Source organism: Pyxicephalus adspersus, chromosome 5 (assembly GCF_032062135.1).
Source record: "Pyxicephalus adspersus chromosome 5, UCB_Pads_2.0, whole genome shotgun sequence".
In the NCBI taxonomy this organism is placed as follows: Eukaryota; Metazoa; Chordata; class Amphibia; order Anura; family Pyxicephalidae; genus Pyxicephalus; species Pyxicephalus adspersus.
This window is the reverse complement of record NC_092862.1, coordinates 3,543,275-3,566,806: the sequence shown is the minus strand read 5'-3', so window position 1 is coordinate 3,566,806 and position 23,532 is coordinate 3,543,275. Positions and strand designations below refer to the sequence as shown.

At 41.0% G+C, this 23,532-nt stretch overlaps 1 protein-coding gene across 2 annotated transcripts in view; it reads right to left on the bottom strand.

Annotated features, from left to right (window-relative positions):
* Window positions 1-23,532, bottom strand: part of TSNARE1 (t-SNARE domain containing 1) — a 138,068-nt gene that overhangs the window by 91,142 nt on the left and 23,394 nt on the right. The window contains exon 2 of one of the 2 annotated variants that reach the window (XM_072410571.1): window positions 22,100-22,226. In XM_072410571.1, coding sequence (XP_072266672.1) covers window positions 22,100-22,184 — 85 coding nt within the window. In that variant the 5' untranslated portion in view covers window positions 22,185-22,226. Of the gene's footprint in view, window positions 1-22,099; window positions 22,227-23,532 lie in introns of those variants that run through there. The other variant, XM_072410572.1, reaches the window with a different exon arrangement.

Sequence of the window (23,532 nt, the reverse complement as noted above, 5' to 3'; positions counted from 1 at the left end):
ACCAAATGGGTTTACAAATTCATATGGTATTTTGCACTGCTCTTCGATACATGTTTTATTAGAGTTGATTTGTGAGTAAACTAAGTAACAAAGCATTTGTTATTTATTTGTGGATATTCTGTTATATGCTCTGTAAACTTTTTCTTTGATTTCTATGACAAAATGATAAAACCTTTTTTTTCTAATAAAAAATATTGAAAACATATTTATTACATATTTATATGAATCCAGAATTCTATACCTGTGGCTTACTGCACTTGCTTCAGGTATTGACTTCTGATGACTGCTTGGTTTTCCATGACTGGTTAGTCAGCAACATTTGGAGTAAAACTGCACAGGGTTGAAATTGCAGGAATTGCACCAATTTAACAAACATGGGTGGGGTATGCCAAGAAAACGGCCTTCTGGAACATTTCCATACACATACATTACTACTCCTTGCAGCAAAATATGATTATTCTGTAGCTATATATCTAAGATACAATTCTGCCATTATACTCAATATTAATTACAGTCATTCAATAAAACAGACTTTGGAACTTGTTTGCATCTTCCCCTGAAGAAGCGTGTCATTACCTGTGAAATGTGTTGGGCACCATATTTGATGGTTTGTGTTGATTTGGAATACTGAACTCACTTATTTTGCAATCTGAATGGGATTTTATTATATATTTTTTATTTTTTTGTTTTAATGTATTGAATAAACCTTTGATGTTTTAATGCTTTAAACCACCACAAAATTGTCCGCTTTATGGCACCACCACCTGGTGATAAAGCCATGGGGCTAATTGGCCTCTTACTTTCAAAGTTTTCATGGCTTTCTAGAACAATTTACTGTAGAAAGTTATTGGGGGAAAGATCCCAAATGTCTATTTGGGATGTGGCCAGTTTAAAATTTACCAGGATGGATATTACTGTTGGTTTGTCTATTTACTGTAGGCCGATGAATCAAAGAGTTTTTGGCACAAAAAATAAGACCACATTTCAGCATACTAACCCCAGGGTTTTCCCCAGGCCCTTTTAGCTGGGCGCACCACCCGGCACTTTTCAGCACCCATCTGGCTGTTTTTGGGTGGTTACTAAAGAGTTTGGTCACAATACAGGGGCTGCCACCCACCTACAATTTCTTCCCACCCAGCTTAAAAAAAATTCTGGGTTGAGCACTGAACCCCATAGACACATTCGTCGAGGGGATCTATACAAATGTTTGTGATTACCAATGAGGAGTGGAAGTAAGGACTGAATACATGGGGACACAAGTGGACAATATGTAAGCCCAACAATAGGGCAATGTTGGAAAAGTGTTGAACTCCTCAATCGTTCCAATGCACTAAAGAAACTGCACACAGCACTAAAGAAACTGCACACATCCCAGGGGAAATGGAGATTGTCTGTAATTTAAGGTGTTTTTTCATTATTTCTTTACTGTGCCAATTAATGGCTTTTGTGGCACTGCATGCAATTGAAAAAAGGGGCAATAAAAGAGAAAAGTGCTTTCTGTGCATTTCCTTGAATGTAGAACCAAACCTGCACAGTTCAGTTACCATTCGAAGAGCACACATGAGACGGTACAATCTTCCTGATCAAACATCTGAGTTACAGAAACTAGTCTTTTGAACTGCTAGAGGATTCTGCTTCTTCCTATATCTAACCCTCACCTGAAATACTTTGCACTGCTAGAGCAGCTTTTCTTGACCGTTTTACCATGGGGGAACCTTTAGGAAGACCTTTAGGTAACCCCCCGCCATAATTACTACATCTACAGCTTACAGTATATTATAATAAAAAGTATTTATATAGCTCCAACGTATTACACATCGCTGTACAATAAATAGGGGCTGCAAATGACAGACAGATACAGACAGTGACACAGGAAGATGAGAGGACCCTGCCCAGAAGAGCTTACAATCTAAGAGGTGAGGGAAAAATCACACAATAGGAGGGGGATATGGAATGGTGGGAAGTAGTAAAGGTTATAAGAGATAGAAGCAAATGGGTAGGTGAGGTTGAAGCGTTGGGTTTTGAGTGCCCTTTTAAATACGCAGAATGTAGGAGCAAGCCAAATAGGACGGGGAAGACCATTCCAAAGAGTCGGGGCAGGTGTAGAAAAGTCTTGGAGCTGTGCCTGTAATGAGGTTATGAGTGAGGAAGTCATTAGTAGGTCATTGGAGGAGCGAAGAGAGGGGATATGGGGGTATTTTTATATCACGGCAGAAAGGTAAGCGGGACAAGAACTGAGGAGGGGTTTGTAAACAAAGCAAAGGAGCAGTGAAATCATGGTGTCCATTGGGAAGAATGTCAGCCATTCAGATAGCCAAAATGATCATTGGTGTCCCTTAGTCTGTCCTGAGACGCACAAATTGCTCATTGCTCAAGTAACCACTAGCAACCACCAGTGGAACCCTGGTTGAGGAGCACAGTATTAAAGGTTTCTGATTCGTCCTCTCTCCTCTCCTTAAATATTTGGAACTACTGGAAGACTCGGTCTCTTCCTTTCCTTCTTCTTGGGAAATAAATTATTCTCTTTGCAGAAAACCACAGACGGGTGTACACAAGACCAGTCACCCTGTGCAAGGAGACGGAACAGCAGTGACCAGTCTTTAGTACGGGAAGCTGCTACACAAAAACAAAGTTTCGCATTGGATTACTGCACAGATCTGGAAAAAACACACAAAGCACACCAAGGTTAAAGTGAAAATGCACACAGCTCTGTATTTAGAAAATTTGAATTCCAGGAGCTCAGCTCTATCCTGACCCTTCAGTGAAAATGCTGACACTGTCGTAATGTACTATATCATCATAGAGAGCAGATAGCATGCAAAATGTAAGTGGCATTAAAAGTTATCATAATCATACAAAATATATGCATGTTTCAGTTGTGGATCAGTGTAAAAGATATGTGTCCATCACTTGCCACGTAAGGAGCGGAGATGAAGAGAAACGTTCCAGCACCAGAGCCAGAGCCGCCACCTCCATTGCTTATGTCTTACAGCACACACTTCATCAGGCTCCATTTTAATTTCATTATTTGACAAAAGCACGAGCTGCTGGAAATTTCCATCCAGCAGAAAACTTGACTTTAATCCAGAGTGAAGAGCAATTAATAAGATAGATGTTTATTGCACGTTCTGATCCAGTTTCCCTGGTGACCGTCACTCCAGCATATAGAAACGTTTTACAATCAGGCGAGGACATTTCTATATATTAGGGAAAGTAGTGCATGGCCAAAGCAGCGTCGCTGACACAATCAGCAATCTAACACTTGTGATCCATTTATCATTCGGCTTCCTCTGATCAGCTCATTTGCTGCATTCTGCTGTAATCTGAATATCATTTACCCTGCAAAACCTCCATTCACAAGATCCAAGGCCTTCCAGCTGAACGGAGCCTATAGACACAATCCCCGAGGATGTCATAAAATGTTGAACATTTCTAGGGGAGAAGAATCAAATACACTGAAGAAACAGCGCACATCCCAGAGGAAATGGGAATTATCTGTAATTTAAGGTGTTTTTTCTTTAATCCTTTGCTGAGCCAATTAATGGCTTTTGTGGCACTGTGTATAATTGAAAAGGGGGCATTATAAGAAAAAAGTGCTTTTTATGCATTTCCTTAAATGTAGGACTAAAGCTGCACATAAATGTGGTTAAGTTACCATTTAATGAACACACATGAAAGGTGCAAGAGACGGTACAATCTTTCTGATCAATGGTCCGAGTTACGGCAATCAGTCCTCTGAACTCCTTCCTCCGACCTTCCTCTTCTTAAAGCAAAAATTACAACAGGCCGATTATTATTGCAGAAAAGGCCTGCCTGGTAGCTCCAGGTATCTGTTAAAAAGTCCAGCTGGGCATGCACATCTTTAATTTTTGCTGCCAGTATATTGGGCAATCCTGAATATATATCCTGAATTTCCCTGCAGGAGTTATATCATCCAGTTCTAGCCAAGGTGGGCAAAGATTGTCTCCTAGATAAGAGAAGAAAAAAAAGAAAATGGCAGGGCCCTGCGAGAGAACGGGGGACAGGTGAGTATCGCAGGTTAAGTTCTGCTTTAACAACTGCTAAAGGACTAAAATGTGGTCTTAAAAACTCTATTTTTGATTTATCAGCCTACGGTAAATTATTTATTAAGGCTATAAAAACTTTGAAAGTAAGAGGTCAATTTGGCCCATGGCTTTTTCACCAGGTGGTGGTGCCAAATTCTGCTTTCTCCAAATATTCTGAACTACTGGAAGTCTCTGTTCCTCCCTTCATCAAATGTTCCTTTCTTAAAATAAATTAAAGTGTTGAAGGATTCTTCCTCCTAAAGTAGAACTAAACCTTGTTATACTCACCTGTCCCAGATCCATCGCATGAGCTGCCATTTCCCTCCCTTTTCTCTTGAGTCTTGACAGCTTTGGCAATCTTGCTTGGCTGAACTGGAATGACAAAATACCCGTGCAAGTACGCAGGAGTTCAATTAGTCTAGACAAGCGAAACTGAAATTTGCAGGGTAGCCCAATTTTGAGACTTAAAGCAAGTGATCAGGTAGGTAAGAATGCTTATTGCAGGAATGACATAATCTGTCTCTTTCTGCAATAAAACCCTACCTGATCCCAAATTGTTAACGTGGAGCATTAGTTCTGTTTAAACTCCCCCCAAAGCAGAAGTATATACCCCAGAATATGTCTTCTGAATAACTTCTCCTCAACATTTTTTAGATGCTGCAGGTCATATATGGCCCCTGGTGAGTTTGCAAACACATCTCCATACAGTGCCATTTATACAGAAACAATGTGCCATGCTATATTATAAAATGACATGCACCATGTTTTATAGCTTCATATACCAAGTTGCAGAGCTTCTTTGATCCCTCCATTTGAAAACGTGAGGTGTTTTATTTGTTATTTAAAGTTCAGACTACAGTGGAAAGGCTATGAGAAGCCAAGAAATACCACTCTGATATTTACCAGTTCAGATTCATATAAACAGAATCCCAGACAGCAAAACTCATATAAAGGTAATGCAAAAGTTCACAGAACATAGTGAAAAGGAATGCAAAGTTCAGAAGGTCCTGCCCGTGATTTATATGCGGCTGGGAGATAAAGTGAATCGTTACTGCAAAGTTTACCTAAATGTTGGAGTCTCTTTAGAGTTTACATTTTCTCTTGTAGCCAACCCCTCTGTAAGCAGACAATGCATCCATGATATAAAATTGCTTATATAAAAGTAAAATACAAGAGAAGGAATCTAAAGGTAAAAGAAATTTCTTGGAATAAGTGAATAAAGTCCAAATGCTAACCAGAAGGCTCTACAACAATACAGACCATTCGGTTAACCTTCGGCCTGAGTTGTCTGTAATCCACTGCAGCCAGGGGAAGAATATTTTTGTGCATGGGATTTTAAAAGATTAAAAATACCCATACGGGTTCCTGACTGTTCAACTTTATCTGGTTTTAATTCATAATATTCAACAAGTCAGATCATTTATGTCCTATCAATGTTGCTTGTTTCATTGCTTTATTGGAAAGAAATTAAAGAGGAACGAAACTGAAAAAAAAATACACTTAACCTTTATACCCTCAAGGCAGTCCGATCCGTCTGGGGGTGTCCTGCATCGGGTTCCATGTCGTACCGGCATCTGCTCGGGCGGCGTCATCGTCATCTCTTCTTCCGGGTTCTTCATCCTACGTCACCCGACCAAGGCGCGAGATCGGGTGATGTAGGATGGAAAAAAAAACTTGCCGCATGTGTGAGATCAGAAAATGTTTTTCTTTCTGCGAAAAGGCTCCTTCTGCGCATGCCCGAGATGCTGGGCCATGCGCAGAAGAGCACCCAGGAGCCTCCCGGGATAGGTGACGAAGGTATCCCGGGAGGCTTTGGGCTCCCATTCATTCTCGATCGCCTAGGCAGTGCTGCACCCTTTTTTAAAAAAAATAACAGAATTCTTACTCTACATAAAAGAATTTCTGAGTTTAGGTACGCTTTAAGTTCAGAAGTGAAAGTTGTCCGGGGTGTGTTCAAGGAGTTTCTGATAGATTGGCAGGTATAGTTCTGTACTTATAGGTTCTTTAAGGATAGATGCAGTGCAGAGATGTAGTATATGTTTTTATTCCCTCCGATGTATACTTGAATTCAATGACACACACAGGAGATGGTGAGACAGCAGCAGCTGTGAAATCAGTAGCGTGTAATGTCAAACAATCCCACACTCCTACAAATGTAATTCTTACACCGACTGATTCACAATGACTGTGTGCAGCAAGAACTGTTAACTATATAAGTGGGGAGAAATCACATGTCACTTTCCTGGTCTGAAACACCTCCGGGGACAGAAGAAAACTTATACTCTGAAGGTTCATCTCAAAGCTCAGAATAATAAATCTGCTACAATGGCCTTTCATAGCATGCAATACGGTGTCAGTGTTGGCTGTCTGGTTCTCCCGGTATAGAAATGTTCAATTCTAGCGCATTAGACCTGCCAGGTACAGGTGTGCCATTGATATATTCAGCTTATTAACCAACCCTGTCATTTGTTACCAGAGCAAAATGTAAGCATTATTCACAGCTTCAGATTTTCAGAGGTGGAAAACACGGAACATTTTAGGAGGCATGGCCAACTATTCAGGACATAGCGGCAGTGTAAAGGTCACCCATGACCTAACACCATTCACATCTTCTGTGCTCCCTCATTCCTTCTTTGTTCCACCATACCAGAACTGAGATGCTTAGGGTCCGTCGGTTTTAGATGCTTGGAATAGCACGGATATCACACTAGCCTGATTGCTAGACTTGGTTATTGTCATATGGAAGGTGGTCTAATCCCCCACCCAGAAGCACTGGTTCTCTCTCAATATTTGTGATTTTTGGTTGAACTCCAAGCTCTATTGCCCATTGACACTTCTTGACATGTCAGTGAGTTGCAAGTTGGACACTCCAGGGGTATAAAATATTACCAGGCCACTTTTTTATTTATCTGTTGCTCTTAACATTTATTTTGATGGTAACACCATATATACTGGAATCTACAGAAAGATACTAGGTTGTGATATATTTAGGAATGTTCATTTATTTGTTATCTATTTTTAATTGTGAATGTTACTGATTGAACTATTGTAGCTTCATGTTATTTTCAGTTGCTTACCTCACAAGTGTGCCAATTACCCTGAGGAAGCCCATATAGGGTGAAACGCGTCAGGTAAATCTTCTACATGTATGTGAATAACCATTACAATTGTGAATAAGCTGGATTTTATGAGCAAATATTAGGCCCTTACTATAACTATGAGTAATAGTCACTTGTGAATTGTCTAGAGCCAGTCTATGGCCACATCTGTCAACGGTATAATCACATCCATTACTGTGTGACATTGTATATCAAAAGTAAATGAACACATTGCTGCATGCCATGAAACCCCTCTCTGTCTATCTTTACATGTACCAATAGTCACTTTTTGGAGTTAACAACTTATTTTGATTTGTTTTACATTTATCTGTTAGACTTTGAACACGGACAGTTTTTCTTACCTTTTATACTCATTTTTTTTATCTTTTATACTAATTTACCAGGCAAAGTGACCTATTTCAAATATTTAACAGTGCTTGCACATATTGGGCAAAGAAAGTATTGTTACCTTAGCTTACCTACTAGAAAAAAAAAAAAAGCTAAGAAATATTTCAAAGGGGATAAAAGTACAAAACTTCTTCGACATTCTAGAAAGTCTGGCAAGGCATTTGTCACTTGAGTAAAAAGAAAAATGTTAAAAGACAGGTCTGAGATTTACGGTGGAAATCAAATTCTAAGCCTGCAGCCATAGACCCGATGCCTCCTTGCCCTACGCACCTGCTCAGCATCTTTCTGCCCACACCCAGCACAAAAGGACCAAAGGGTTTGGTTTTGTTTACTAGCCGAGCAAAGCAGAATTTTTCACATGCAGAAGAGACTAGAGAATCGTAAAACTATTTTCAAACAGATCTTCTCAGGGGAGGCCTGCAGACACGGGAAAAGAAAAAGGTTTGTTTGGAAAATTACAGAAAAGGATGATTCATGGGCAGACAGTGATAAACTCCCGGGTAATTTACACCATGGTGTCCTGGGCCTATCTCAGCCTATTATTCCAAACACCCTGTGAGCCAGAAGTTTTTATTTTCTGCTTCCTTTTCTTTCCATTTTCTTTCTTTATAACCAAAACACATCATTAGTCTATTCCACACGGGCTGCAAGGCCATTTATTTTTAACAAACAATCTGTCCACTGTTTGCTCTGAAGATGTCATAATCGACCCAGATAAAATGACAACTGGTGGAAGAAAGAGAATTACACGCCAGCAATACATGCAGCGCTTATTCGTTTAATGCTGAAAAATATAATGACGGGAAGCGGGAGGCTGCAGGAGCAAGGAATGAGAAGGCGGCGTCTTTGCTGGACCCTCAGGAGTACTCGCCATCAGAGTACAGCAACCTAGATGAGTCAAGGAGAAGATCTGGGATTCCTAACAACCATGGCTGCCATGGAAGATGTTCCACATACTAGATCTATCATGGCCATGCATTATGTGATATTTTTCAGTTGATAACACACAAAAAATTTTTTATACAATGTCAATTGAGAAATGATCAGCTAAAGCACTTTCCTGTCATGATCAAATTTCAATAAAGATAATAGAGAAAAAAACTTGTAACCCTCAATAAATATTAAATATCCTTGAACACTTGTAGTTGATCAGAAATATGAATTTACAAAGGTTTGTAATCTGAGAGATAATTGAGAGAAAGTTAAAAAGTGCATGCTTAGCATCAGAGGGTGGACGTTCTCCACCAGTTATGGTCAACTTTCCTAATACAGAAAGCCTCAAAAGCGCCGAATCGGACATTGCCAAAGAGGGCAAACAGAACACATATAGCTACAAGCATGCAATAGGAGATGGTCACAGGTAAAGGCATGCTACAAGAAATAGAGACTGCAGGGATATTTGGAGAATGCTAATCTGCAGTGTTCCCCCCCAGGCCCTTTTAGCTGGGCGCACCACCTGGCACTTTCCAGTAACCACCAGGCTGTATATGGGTTGTTACTGAAAAGTTGGGTCACAATACAGGGGCTGACACCCGCCTACAGCTCAGCGTTCAACACACAAATTTTTTTTTAACTGGGTGTGAAGAAATTATAGGCAGGTGGCAGCCCCTGTATTGTGACCCAACTCATCAGTAACCACCCAAAAACAGCTGGGTGGTTACTGAAAAGTGTCGGGTGGTACACCCAACTAAAAAAGGCTGGGGGGAACACTGGAGCTGCTTCCCACTCAGCTTAAAAAAAAAATATCGATGGGCAATACTGATATGCTATAGGGGCCTGACACATGAGACATGCTTCAGGAGACATGGAGCCACATCATTACATTATGAGACCGCTAGATATAGCTCCCTAAAACCAGTGTTAAAAATTACTAAATTAAATCATTCAACTACTAAAAGAAAATTGAAAGAATGTTGTTGTCTACATTGGTGGGAATATGCACACTGGTAAAGAAAACACAGACCAAAGGGGCCCAAAGGACTGCTAAGTAAGAGCCACAGGGCAGGTTAGGAAACAAGGCTCTACAACTGTTTGGATGTGTACTGGTTGGATGGGGAACACCTTGGAACCCTGTGTTTTCTTGAGCTTTTTTATTTATTTTATAATAAGAGAACACTTGAAATAACTTTTAGGTCTTCAGGTAACCCCTGCTATAATTACTATCTCCACAGCTCCCAGTATATTAGTGTGGTGGTCAGTAGGAAGAATGTTTCTTACATTGCTGGCCATTGGGAAGAATGTCACCCTTACAAATAGCCAAAAAGATCATTGGTGTCACTTAGTTTGACCTGAAAGGCACAATTTGCTTATTGCTCACCCAAGCAACCTCTAAAGAAACCCTAAAATTCCACGAAGCCTGGTTGAGAAACACTGCTCTAAAGTTATTTGAAGTCTTTGTCTTGGCCACCAAACATTTGGGCCAGCCCCAGCGACCCTGCAAGGTGCTTGGTGGATTTCAGCTGAAGGGTAAAGGAAAGTTGTGATGCTTACAGTATATCATTATTATCTCAGCTACTGCTTACACAATTTGTCTGTACCTGCACACCAAAATGAATAAAAGCTGGAATCGTTTTTAAATAAAGCCCAATACTATTTATTTTGTCGTACAGACACCTTTATTTAACACTATTGGAAGAGGACAAAGCTAAGAAAATATGTTATCCACATCATCTTTTCTGGAAGAGCATGAACACATGCAAATTACACTGCGACGGCAAAGATTAACGCCTCCATTCGGGCAGTAAATCTTGGAGACAATCCCGGGATTCGATCCATCGGAAGGTACCATAACCTGAATAGAATCTCATTTTATCACAAATCAATACAACCAACATAACTCTTTATTATGAACTTAGTGCAGCTGGCGGATTGCAGCTTAGGCAGCCGCTACGAATTCTCTGTGCTGGAGTCCCACATATAGAACAGATAAAAAAAAAAAAAAATGTTGTAAATCTCTGTGTGAAGTGTACCGGAGGGTGCAGTAAAGTAAGACACCATAAATCTTGAAAAAGAGGGGAACCGAGGCCCTTCTACAGCTCATTTATAACACTTAGGCATTGTGTTTTACAAAATCATTATCAGAAAACTGGAAAGGCCCAATGAGACTTGTGAGAACAAGGAGCAAAAGATCGCAGCGTCCCCTAAGTGACAGTGAAGTGCTCAGCGGGTAAATGAGAAGCTGATGATTAATAATCGTGTATGTGTCATCGGGGACCTCTATGTAAAAAAATAAATAAAAAGAATGTATGAAGTTCAAGCCAAAAATGCAGCTTTTTTACCTATACTGGAAACGGGCGGTAATATAAGCCAATGCAGACAAATCCCATCAAATAATAACTTCTCAAAGCCCATTTCAAGGGCAAAACCTCAACCCCCTCCATCCAGTATTTTATTCTACCATTGGGAGCATTTTATCATCACCTAAGTATGCTATTGGGTCCCTCCTTGGTGTTTCCCAGTGCAGGGTGCCAGTAGTCCGGGCCGGCAGATGCACCTGAACTGGCCGGTCCACCATGTCTGAGGTCTACGTAGCAGCATTTCTCAACCAGGGTTCCATGCAATTCTAGGGTAGCTCCAGAGTTTGCTAGCGGTTCCTTGAGTAATGGAGTAATCTGTGCCCCTCAGGTCAGTTTAACTGGCACCAATGATCTTTTTAGCTATTTGTAAGTGTGGCATTCATCACGTTACTAAACAATGTAAGAGACATTCCTGACCACCACTGTAATATACTGTGAGCTGTAGATTATAGAAGGGGTTACCTAGGGACCTAAATGGTATTTTAAGGGTTCCCACATGTTAAAAAGGTTGAAAAACACTGATCTACAGAATTATTTCTCATGTACCCCTACACTGGACATCCAATAGGAAGTGTCCACACCAATAAGGTGGTGATAAACGAAATCCTGTAAAAAGAAAAATAGGATTATTGTGCACTAAAATCATCTTTAAAGGACATTGATTATGTGGAAACAGCTACGTCCAATTGTGATCGTGTCACCCCATCATGTCCTCCTTAGTAAAGGACAGGTCATGACGTGCAATCATGGTCAGCCACAGTCAAGAAGCCGGTCCAGAGTTGCAATGTGCAGTGAATATTGGAGCAGGTAGGTAGGATGTGCAAAGGGCACGAGAGGCTTTTTCTCAAATTGCCACACGTGAGCTTTTAAATAAACACGTGTTCTCTGACCTTTTTCCACAGCAAATCATTTCTATGAACCCTAAACTGAGGGGGATACTTCATTGCACAAAAAACGATGTTCCTCAGGCTCTGGCATGAGCTACTGGTACCGATGACTTGCTCATCGTTGTGTGATTGTGCCTCTGGCACAGGGTAGGCGGCAATTATAAAGCTTGGACTACGAGTGTTGAAGGCCAGTAAATATGTTATACGATATGATTTGGCAGTACAGAATACATGTTACTCATCGTTCAGAGTCATCATGAGTACTCAGTAGATAAATGTCATGAAATAAAGCATCTGTACACTCCATGGCAGAGATCTGCAGAGATTACCGGGAGCTTATAAACACATAAGTGGAGTACAAGACCAGCATTGGACGTTCAGGTCTGATATATAAAAAGTTCATGTTTTACCGAAACTCTAACTGGACGATATGTAGTCTCTTAAGCATATTTTTCTATTATATATTGTCAATTTTAATATTTTTTTAATCTCAGTGATGCTGATCTGTTCCAGCCTTTCTTGATCTCACTTCAACATCAAGTGCACACCATTGTTGTAGACTCCTGATGGTGAACCATGCATGTGAAAAGTGGGGTGGCACGCCAAACTGTGGACTGTTGGAGACAATGAAATTGCACAACTCTGAGATAGTTATCACCCATAAGAGTGAAGATCAAGCGATCTTCTTTGTAGCAATGTAGAACCCAGACATTTTTAAAGCTGGGAAGAAATAGTGGGTGGGTTTCAGACCCTGTATTGTTACCCAACTCTTCAGTAACCACCCAAAAAACAGCCAGATGGTTAGTGATAAGCAGTGAGTGGCCTGCCAGGCTAAAAAGGGCTGGGGAGAACAGGGTTGTAGGTTCACCAAGCATTATGTATAGCCCTGCAGTGTATATTGCAGACGATTTAGCATCCTCAGCTCTTCTAAGGACAAGTGGTGGCACCATCACCTGGGGCCATGAATGGTAACCATAGTGCAGGGCAAGTACATTTTTAGTTTTCTTTATTTAAAGCAGGGTCTAGTCAATCCTAAAAAGTTTAATGGAATGGAAAGAATTATCTTTAGGAAAGGTTTTTCAACGCTTTATTTTTTTTTCCGGCCCTTTCAGGAAGGCTGAACATTGATTGCAGGCCTACTGCTGTACCAACATTGCCCAGGCTTTGGCATACTAAAATTAGGAAGCCATTCTGCAAAACTAGGAAACCAATCTGCAATAACCTCCCCTTTTACACCTGATTGCAATCATTTCCCTTCTGCAATAAATGCTACCTGCCTAATTGTTCTTGGTCTCTAGCAAAAAAATGAGCTGAGTGCATATTCAGTTTTGGTTTCCCCAGGCATCCTGCAATCCTGGATTCCTCTGTGCATAACGGGAAGGAATTCCTGCACACGTGAGTTACATCATCCCAGCCTGGCCAATCAAGATGGCCAAAGAATGTCTACTGGAAAAGCAGAAGAGTGCGGCTCCCTTTGAGGGAACAGGGACAGGTGATTAACTCAGTTTAGTCTACAAAGAAGCAAATTATTTATCATAAACACTATTCAGACATTTATGCCAACCTGCCTCCCCCTACACCAGCTGTCCAAGAACTGGCTGCATCCACTGCTCCAGTTATGTCACCCTACCTCGTATTTCACCGCTCTCCTCCAGGCTGGAAGATACAAAAGGTAGGGGACTTCCCCTAACGTTTTTTGTCTTCCCTGCAGAAGTTCCCCCTAGGAACATTAGCAATTATGACTATTTCATTACGAATGTATTACCTGTATTGTTGACCTTTTTTATTCCCAAGGTATAACAGTCAGTGTTCTCCCCTGCGCCTTTTAGCTGGGCGCTCCACCCACCGCTTTTCAGTAACCTCCCGGCTGTTTTTAGGTGGTTACTGATGAGTTGGGTCGCAAATACAGGAGGCTGCCACCCGTCTTCAGCTTTTTTCGCACCAAAATTACACAAGACCCATAATATTGATATTTTTTGTGTGTATAAACTTGTATAATTGGTCAGCATGCTTATTAGAGTCTGTTTCCCAGCTTTTCTAAAGGACCAATGCGGGTGGCGTGGCTAAAAGAAGCAGGGGAGAACACTACATTTGTATAAGAAGATCAGTGTTTTACCCGACCCCTCTTAGCTGGGCGCTCCACAGAGCACTTTTCCGTAACCACCCGGTTGTTTTTTGGTGGTTACTGATGAGTTGGGTCACAATACATGGGCAGACACCCAACTACAGCTTCTTTCCACCCAGCTGAAAATAATTTCATGGTTGAGCACTGACCGTTGTTGCTACCCACTGTAGGGTGCTATAGAAAATGATAACTCAATAAAAATAAAAAAAATAGTAAGTATCTAAAATTAGGTTGCCACCATACTGCAAACTACAGTGCAGTGTTGTTCTCCTTTAGATAATTTATAAACTGACAAAGCACCTGGTCAGGGCAAAAAAATTATGGAGTTTAAGAAGAGTATCTTTTTCTCCGGTACATCAAAATTAATTTCATTATATTCCCAATTCTTTATCTTGAACTTAAGGCAGCAGATAAAAGTTCAAGAAATATAATAGTAAAGGATGGGCAGTGAATGAAAATGGGAGATCTGGCAGAGATTTTCCCCCATTAAACCTGAAGAATGTGACAGCGGCGATAGTGGTGGAATATGTCTTCTAGCAATGGTTGCTCGATGCAAACCTTTTACTCTAATGGCAGCTCTTAATTAAAGAGATGATAGCGGAGTTCTGCATTAACAATCATTGGGCTATGATGGATCGCTGGATATTTTTTTTGAATGGGAGTACATCCAGATTAGACAAAAGGCTTTAATGCAGGTGATCATGGACAGGTAAAATAATGGTTGAGCACAAAACAATTCTGCTGACAAAACATTGCTGTGGAGTTAGAAGTGCTGCCAAAATACTGAATGGTAATGCTTATATTGTGATAACGAAAATATTTTGGGATTTGTAAAATCTAGCTGAGAGAATAAAGGAGTTAAATAATAACTCCAGACCCAAATACATAACTAAATCTGTAGTCACGTGACTCCATAGACCCCATGACTAGACCCCGTCTAGTCACTGACATCTTTGTTCTGGACTGTGTGGTAGAAAAGTCCTTCAAATGTCCACTTTGGTTCCTATTGATGTAGAAACTTTTGATTGGCTGTTCATTGGTGAGGGGTCCTCTAAGGTCCTGCAGACTACAACAGTAGAGTAATGACATCCTAAACTGTAGGTGGACTACCAGTCATTACTGAACAAGGCATCACAAAGAGTCACATGATAGCAGATATATGCGAGTATAACAATTTGGAATTAAATAGGTAGAGGGTGAAAGGGGTAGGCTAAATGAGTTATCATTTATTTACCCTAATTATTTATATTTGTCGTCTATATATCGACAAAAATGACAATTTTTCTGTGTATACTCTAGTATAAACCCAGAAAATGCCAAGAATCTCAGCTTATATTTGGGTGGCAGCTAGAGGCAGGTCCTGTGACTGCATTTTCCTGCATTTTTGACAGATCAGCGCTGTCAAAATCATGCAATTTGTAACAAACTGCACACAACATTATCTACTGGTGCAGATAATTTAGGAACAACCAACCCATCATAACCAACTCAAAATTTTCAAAAACTTTAGCCTGTAAAAAGCGGGAACAGACATAATGCCACTTCCTCCTTCAGTGCTGTACCAGCTCGTCTTCTAGACTGATATCGCTTACTTTGATTTCACTGCCCACTGTTTGCTATTTACAACGTACATCAGAATCTGCAGCAAGTTAGACCCTGCCTCATTTCCTGGCTGGAAGATGTCCACTATCATGCAGCGCCTCCCTTGCCAGATTGTTCCTGGCCCCACACCTTTCATTTACTAGATTTCAGCATTACATATAGTCATTTTGATATTTGCATAACTCTTCCCCAGAGCCAGTCCACTGCTTGCATCAAGGATGACGACTCGCTAAAAGTTTTATAGGAATGTATGCACGGGGACTACAAGGATTTGCACATGGCTTCCTGAAAACATCACCAGATGCTCTCAGACCAATAAGAGGGATGCTCATTAAAAGTTGCTAATTTAAGGTCCACACCATATCATGGGACATTTCTTTAACATGTTTATGATTGAAAGCTCTTCAGGGAAGGGTTCTCCCTCCTCCTGTGTCACTGTCTGCATCCGTCTGTCATTTGCAACCCCTATTTAATGTACAGCGCTGCGTAATATGTTGGCGCTATATGAAAACTGTTTATTAAAAACAATAACAATAACTGACATTACACTAACTCATGAATAGAATTATGTAACAGAATTATATGGATCCAAAAACAATGAATTGGCCAGGCTAAAATGACTGCCATAAGCCATGAAGAATAAACAAACATATTTTATATTTAAATGTTGCAAAAAGTAAAAAAGGAAAATAGCAGTCACATGTGTGCAATCATTAAAGATTAGAATGGTCAGCCCACATATCTGTATTCGTCTTTCATTAACCTAAAAAGTACCAGTATGTGAGAAAGGTAAATATGGAAACCGAACACAAAACATCTCCGAGAAGGAATGATGGGCCAGATTTATTAAACAATACAGCTCTCCAAGACATGACAAGACATTCATTGGAGAAGCTGGGTGATCCAGAAAATCTGAAACGGATTTCCCAAACATCATTTGCTATTAATTGGTTTTAATCCTGGACCAGATCTATTTCAAATTTGCCAGCTCACCCTGGTTCCCCCATGATAGTCTATTATCTCGAGCAGTGGGGAGCTTTTTTAAATTAGACCCAAAGTGTGGTAAATTAAATATGTGCACATTCTCCATTATTAGGACAGCAGACCCATCGGTCACTTCCTGCTCTGATTTAGGTTACTCCCTGAGAGCTGCCCCTTTACCCCAAAAGAATAAAATATTCCATAGATGTGCTCCATCTACTGGCGGAGTGAACGCCACCTGAGCTGTCTTTGCTCCAGCACTCTCTCTGGTGGTGGGTTTGGTTACCTATCAGTCACATGACTTCCTCTATATAAGGAGGTGACTGGCAACACGAAGATGCCTGAACACCCCCTCTGCTTCCAGGTTTCTATCTGCATTTCCTGGTCCAGATTCTATGTCTTTGGTATACTGACCCTGGCTCTGTCTGACTACTTCTGATTGACGCCTGTCCTGACCTTTGGCTTGTCTGACTACGCTTCTGCACTACACTTTGGTCCTAACCAGTGAGCAATTACCAGCCCCTTCATACACGGGGGGCACAACCTGGGCACTGCCTCTTGAAGTCCATCACCCCCTGCAGGGTGCACTGGTGAAGCCGGAGGCTGGTGACTCTGCGCCCCATACACGTCCCCACCAGGCAGGATGGCGACACCGGGGGTCCACCATTCCACCCTGTGATATTGTGACAGGTACCCTACTGAAGCTGGTTGTGGGGCCCCACATTCTACATCTATATTAATTTACTCAAGTGAATTATTTACCTTCCTTCTCCTGCATCTTGCATGGAAAACATTATTGTGATGTCTAAGCAACAAACTCTATCTCATATACAATGGAAAACCTTTTAAGTACTTGAGCCTACTTAGTAACAAAGGAGGGCCTGCACTTAACGGAACAGCAAAACTAAATGCCATATAAAACAAAGTATTCACTCAGGAAAACTCAGATCTTTACAATCTATACAAACATACCACAAGTTCAATAAAAACAGAATAGGGTGAAATTTAAACAAAAAGCTTAAAAGCGTATAATATATTCTTCTTTTTGGTTGAAGTCTTTATAGGGCTTGTTTTATTGTGTTTATATATGTTCGTTCTACAGAAAAAGGTCACAAACCTAAACACATGTTCACATAAAATATATATCATAATTTAAAGAGTTTTAGAATGCAGGTGTGGGAAGGGACGGAATCATCACTCATCCAGGTACATTCTGGATCCATTCCCATTGCCAGAGAAGGAGGATTCAAAATGAATGGGGATGGGTGAGGCACTGGTGAGGAATCTGTCCCTATGCACACATCTCTCCTCTCCCATAGAGTTCCATAGAGTCTCCTCTCCTCTCACATATGTCACTGAATTTTTTCTGTATAATATATTTTTCTACAAACAAATCTGAACAAAGAACATTTTAATATCTTACATAGCTGACCATACCATATACAGCCAGGAAGTGCTCCAACTATGTTGAGTTTGTATAAATGTGAAAATATGGGGTCATAAAAGATTTTATCCAACTTCAAATTCTGGATTAGGTTGTGCAAAACGAACGGGATGAGCTGACTCTGGGATGGGCCCTATAGGCAACTGCTGTGCAGCCCTCCTATTTTCTTTTACATTTTGTTCTAGTAGACAAATGGTTTGATCTCTTTCCTGCTCGGTTCTCTCTTTCTGTGCCATTTTTTGGTGGGCTACAGGAGAGACAAATATGGAAGCATTGATTTGTAAATGGGCTGCAATACAGTCCAACTCATGAGCAAAGACTCCAACCACCCTTCTACAACAGGTCTGCTATCTATGCTCATCCCTTGCAGCATGCCAACGCTCACTGCCCATCCCTGGCATAGCAACTATAGCCTTTGCCCATATCTTGAGACATGTCTGTATTTCATAGGACAGTAGAACCTCGGTTTTCCGGCACCCATGGGGAATGGCCAATTCCAGATAAATGTAGTCTTGAGCAAATCAGTGGAAGCTCTGTGTTCTTGGAAGCAGAACACATGCCACAGCTCCGCTAGGGCTGTGGGAGGAATCAAGAATGTGGAGCTGTTTGGAGCCAGTTCACCTGAATTTTCCGGTTATCTGAGTTTCGGATAACCAGGGTTCTACTGTATTAGATTCTATTATACAGCCTGTTAGTGATATCAGGAGGTCCTATATATCAGCGGTTGCCAATCGGTGGCCCACGAGAAATTTTTCGGGGTCTGGGGCTCTGGTGGGTGCACCCCCGAGCGGGGTCAGGAGAAGAACCCCACCGGCCAGAGCCACGGAACACGTCCCCCGAGCAGTTCCCAGGTGACGGGAGGTGGGCGGGCTGTGTCCCTGCACACAGCCCGCCCACTCTCCCATTGCAGGCTCAGATATGCGATGGGAGAGTAGGTGGGGTTATGCCATAATGATGTCACTCTGGGGGAGGTTTCTCACCTTTGAGTGACAACCGGCTCCCCTCGAATGCACAGTTGGAGCCAGTGATGGTCTGCGGAACCGAAAAGGTTGGCAACCACTGCTATATATCATAAATGCAGAATAAATTGTACGGCATAACTGCTTATTATTCTCTATGGTAATCAGCCTGGCTGCACGACCTGCATCACAACTCTCTGATGCAATCTTGAACAATGCAGGATCAATACCCTAGCAACTGTACAAGTTGAATAGTGAGGGTCTGCCCACAACCTAAAGATATGGACAACAATAAATGAGGAAAGTATTTTGACTTCTTTCACCCCTTAGCCAAACTAGCATTTAACCCATGCAGCACAGGGAAGACCTCACTGCATGATTTATAAAGCAGCCCAGAGTTGGACTCAGATTGCAAGTTCAGCGAGGGATTTCACCGCCTCATCATTAGTAATAAACATGTACACGTTTTGGATGGAGGTTAATAGAGAATGTCAGGCAATGATGGTTTTTTGTTCTGTTCTCCTGTGGAGACAGCCGGCTGCCTTTGTCTCTGCAGCCTCGGTGAAGGGCGCTCTTGAAGTTCTGAAGACAAAAGTCTTTCGGGGAGAGAAAGCAGCCGACAGCCTGCATGTTTTACAGCTCCTTCTGTAATTTATTTCCCCGTTAACAATGGTATTCGCGAGGCCTTCGACCACAATTAAAATGTTAATGCGTAATGGCTGCGGCAGGGATGCTGTAAATAACGATTTTCTGTATCATATCAGCATTGTGTTCTGCTGTCCTAAACAGATGGACTAAGTGTTCATAAATCAAACGGTAAATGAAAGAAATAAAAAGGGGAAACAAAGTGTTGGCTTGTAGCAGCCAATCGGATTCCAGGTTACACTGAAGTACAGCAACAAAATGTGTTAGCATCCAGGTTTGGAAAAAGTACAATGCAAATTGATCACACAGGGACTGATAGAGGAGAGGGTTGGGTGAATCTGGGAGTGTAAGGCTACCTGCAGCTAAACTGGTAGGTATGACTTGAGTGTGCAACCCAGAAATTTCTTGCTAAATGGAAAGAAAATTGTAAGCGGGTGGCAGCCCCTGAATTGTGACTCAACTCTTAAGTTAACACCCAGAAACAGCTGAAAAGTCACTAAAAAGTGTGGGTGGTGCGTCCTGCTAAAAGAAGTTAGGGAGAACACGGATCATCGTATACTAATGGAGTGTTCTCCCCAGCCCTTTTAGCCATCCACACCACCATGTTTGTCCTTTAGAAAAGTTGGGAAACAGACTGTCATAAGCATGGCCACCAATCGTAAAGGTTTTTACACCAAGTAAATATCAATAGTACAGGTCTTGTCTCATTGAAAGAGCAGCAATCTTCCACGGCCGGGCAAGGTTGTCTATATTCGGTGCAAAAAGCTCAACGGCAGGGGGAACATCATGTGGTGGCAACATAGCTACTACAAGGATTAACATTCAGGTTACTGCTGTTGTTATACTGTGGCAGTGTTGCCTCCCTAGGACAGGAAGCCCTGGGGTGGGTTAGAAGTAAGGATACAAAAGAGCAAAAAGAATACCCTCAAATTAGCAAACATGGGGTAAGCTTGCAAATACTTAAATAAATGTAGGTACACATTAAATACAACCTATCACCACAATTTTTTTTACATAAGAGTAGAGAGTAGTTAGAGTAGAGTTAGTTTACAAAAGGGTTATCTTTTATGTATAAAAAAAAACAGGGTGAAGTCCCTTCCCTTCTGTCTTTACCACCGCAGCAGAGAATGGGAGAGCAGAGCCTCCTGAGATATGCGACATGGGTATCCAAGACTTCTGGCTGTTCCTTCTGCTCATGCCTGATCTCGAGCATACAAGGAAAAGGCTTTTTCCTGCAATGGGAAAAAATGCAGATCTCACGCATGTGCAGCGAGATCAGTACCCTTTCTTTGGCTGCATTAAAAAAAAAATCCAATCTGTCCACTTTTTCCCATTTCAAAAAAAAGATAAAAGCTGACAGACTTGCATCAAAACAAAAAACAATCACTCTACCAATAGGCGTCCATGTTGTCATCCAAATCCATTAGACAACGCAGGCAGGAATTCCTCATGGAACTCGGTCATCTTCCAATCTCTTGGCTTTTATCTCCATAAATGTGCAAATGAAGCATGAAACCATCAGAGGATGGCGGATTCTCAGGAAAAATCCTGACAACATTTGGATATTTGTATTCTGGGTAGAGGAGCTGTGCTGTTTTGTCGCTGTTTTGTCGCTGCTATAGACGTTACCCAACCAAACAAGAAAATGCAACTTGTTTTCTAAAATGAAAATCTATTTATTTCTGCTGAAATCATAAAAAAATAAGCAGTTGGTAGCAGCAGAAAGGAGAGAACATGACATCCTATTGTCAGAAGTGGAGAGATGGTGTACCTGTCACAAATAATTAGCAGAGAATAGATGCCATGAATAATCCAGTAACGAGGCAATGGAACAATATGGTCCTCCATTATTCACATATTGGGACATGTTCGTATAAAGGACAAACTAATTCTGAAGAGGAAGCGGGACTTTATACAAGGACAAATATCCCTGTGGAATAATAAAACTATGCCCACATCCTATATTGAATAACGTATTATGGGTTTCTTTCTCTCTCAAATGCATCGAGAAAATCCAGGCTAAACCAATATTATCTAAATAAGAGTTGTGTATTTTTACCTAAATCTTGGCCTGCTTTAAATGATTCTTTCATATCTGTACAAGCAATCCAGCGTGACAATCTTCTGCCTAGGATAAGTCATTTGAAGACGTTGCTTTCACCGAACCTTGTGGCAAATGTCTTCTGTACAAACCTCATCTCAGCATCAGGGACTTTACATCCAATTATTCAGTATACTTCCTAACCACTCAGGCCCGGGAAATAAAACCTGGGCCTGGTCCAGTCTTTACGTTGAACCAATTCAAAATCCGTGAATACACATACATGTACTCACAATGAGCCATGTGCTTAACATGCAGGACTAGACTGTAGTATGAAAAGTCTTAGTTATTGAAAATAGTTTTCTAGTCGATATCACCAACTAAATGTGAATGTTATTCAGCACAATCAGACATATTCTAGTTTATAAAATAAACATATTTATCCATGTAAATAACTCTGCTGTGAATTACGGTCTCTTTAAATAAGACAAACATTTGGAAATATACAGATGCCCAGGTTTGCAGTTAGACACAGACAGGACCAAGGCACCACTGCACTAGACATACCTAGAGGCTGGTAACCTTGAGAAGATGGCCCCCCGAATATATTTCTACTTCCAAATCCAGTTCCATCCACAGAGCCATACGACATGTTTGTAAAGCAAATTCACTGACGGAAGACACTTCTTGAGCACTGAAAAAAAAAAAGAAATACTTCAGTTACGAGAGAATATAAATAACGTTTACAATATTTCAAAAGTATTCATAGTTACAAAGTTGGTTAGGTGAAAAAAAAAACGACAAGTCCATCAAGTTCAAATAAAACTTTTCATGCACCTGAATCTACTTATGTATACACATGGAAATGACAGCATAAACTCATTACATTTGTAGAAGCTGCTTTCTTACTTATCTGTCAAACAATCCAAGCAACTAAAAGCAATTTTTTTCTTCCATTAATGAAAGGAGTCCTTCTGCACATGCCCGAGATTAGGGCATGCACAGAAGCAGCAGCACAGTGCCTCCTCCTGGGATGCATGACGTAGGTATCCCGGGAGGCTTTGCGCTCACATTCTGTCTTGATAGCCGCGAAAAGAGGTGTTGCACAAAAAAAAAAAAAAATACAATTTTTACTTTCCTTTTATATAAAGTAATTATGAGTTTAGGGCGGCTTGCAGTTGACCTTCCTGTGCCAAGGCATCACTTTTCTATATCCTTATAGCTGTATGTCTGCACTGATTAGTCTGACTTGTGGTCTCACCAGATTTGGTGATATCATTACTGTGCTGCTCAGTGGTCTCCTTACTGGAGGGGAAGCTATACCTAAGGACTTGCAGTGCAAGAATCTCCTTGCTTGTGCTCCAGGGAAATCTAAGTTTCTTAAACCTTTATCATTACCCCATCAGTTATCATGGTGGCAGCTTTGACATAAAATAGCAAAGCTTCCCTATCAAACCAGTTTTTTTTACCCAGAGAAAACTGCACTGGGGAGAAGGGGAGAATATTCGATTTCCCTTTAGGCAAAACTTGCCATTAAAAGCTATTTCTTCCTATGCTGGGCATAGACTGACAAGCTAACATGTCCAAACAAGTGCAACCTTCTGAAAGCATTGCCTACTTACAGATCTAAGGGGAGAGGTACCTAGAGACGATGTCATTTTACCTGGAAATGACACAATGAGGCTCAGAGCAGAATTCTAATTCATTGCAGGATTTTTTTTTTTTTCTGAAGTGATCTGGTAATGCAGTCTCAGCCTTGCTGATTCATGTGAAAAGTGACCTGCAATGACAGGTCCGCTTTAAATCTCCTTAGTTTATTCCTGTGTTGCAGAACTCCTCTGTGACTTCCGAAATCCTTTTTTCATCCCACAGAACATTTTCAATGTACAGGGAAGCTACACACAAAGAAGCTCATCCAATTAGTATCTCAACGTTTTACCAACATCATGAGCTCAGCTATCAAAGAGAATAAATCGAGACAACAGAGCGATGCGAGAGCA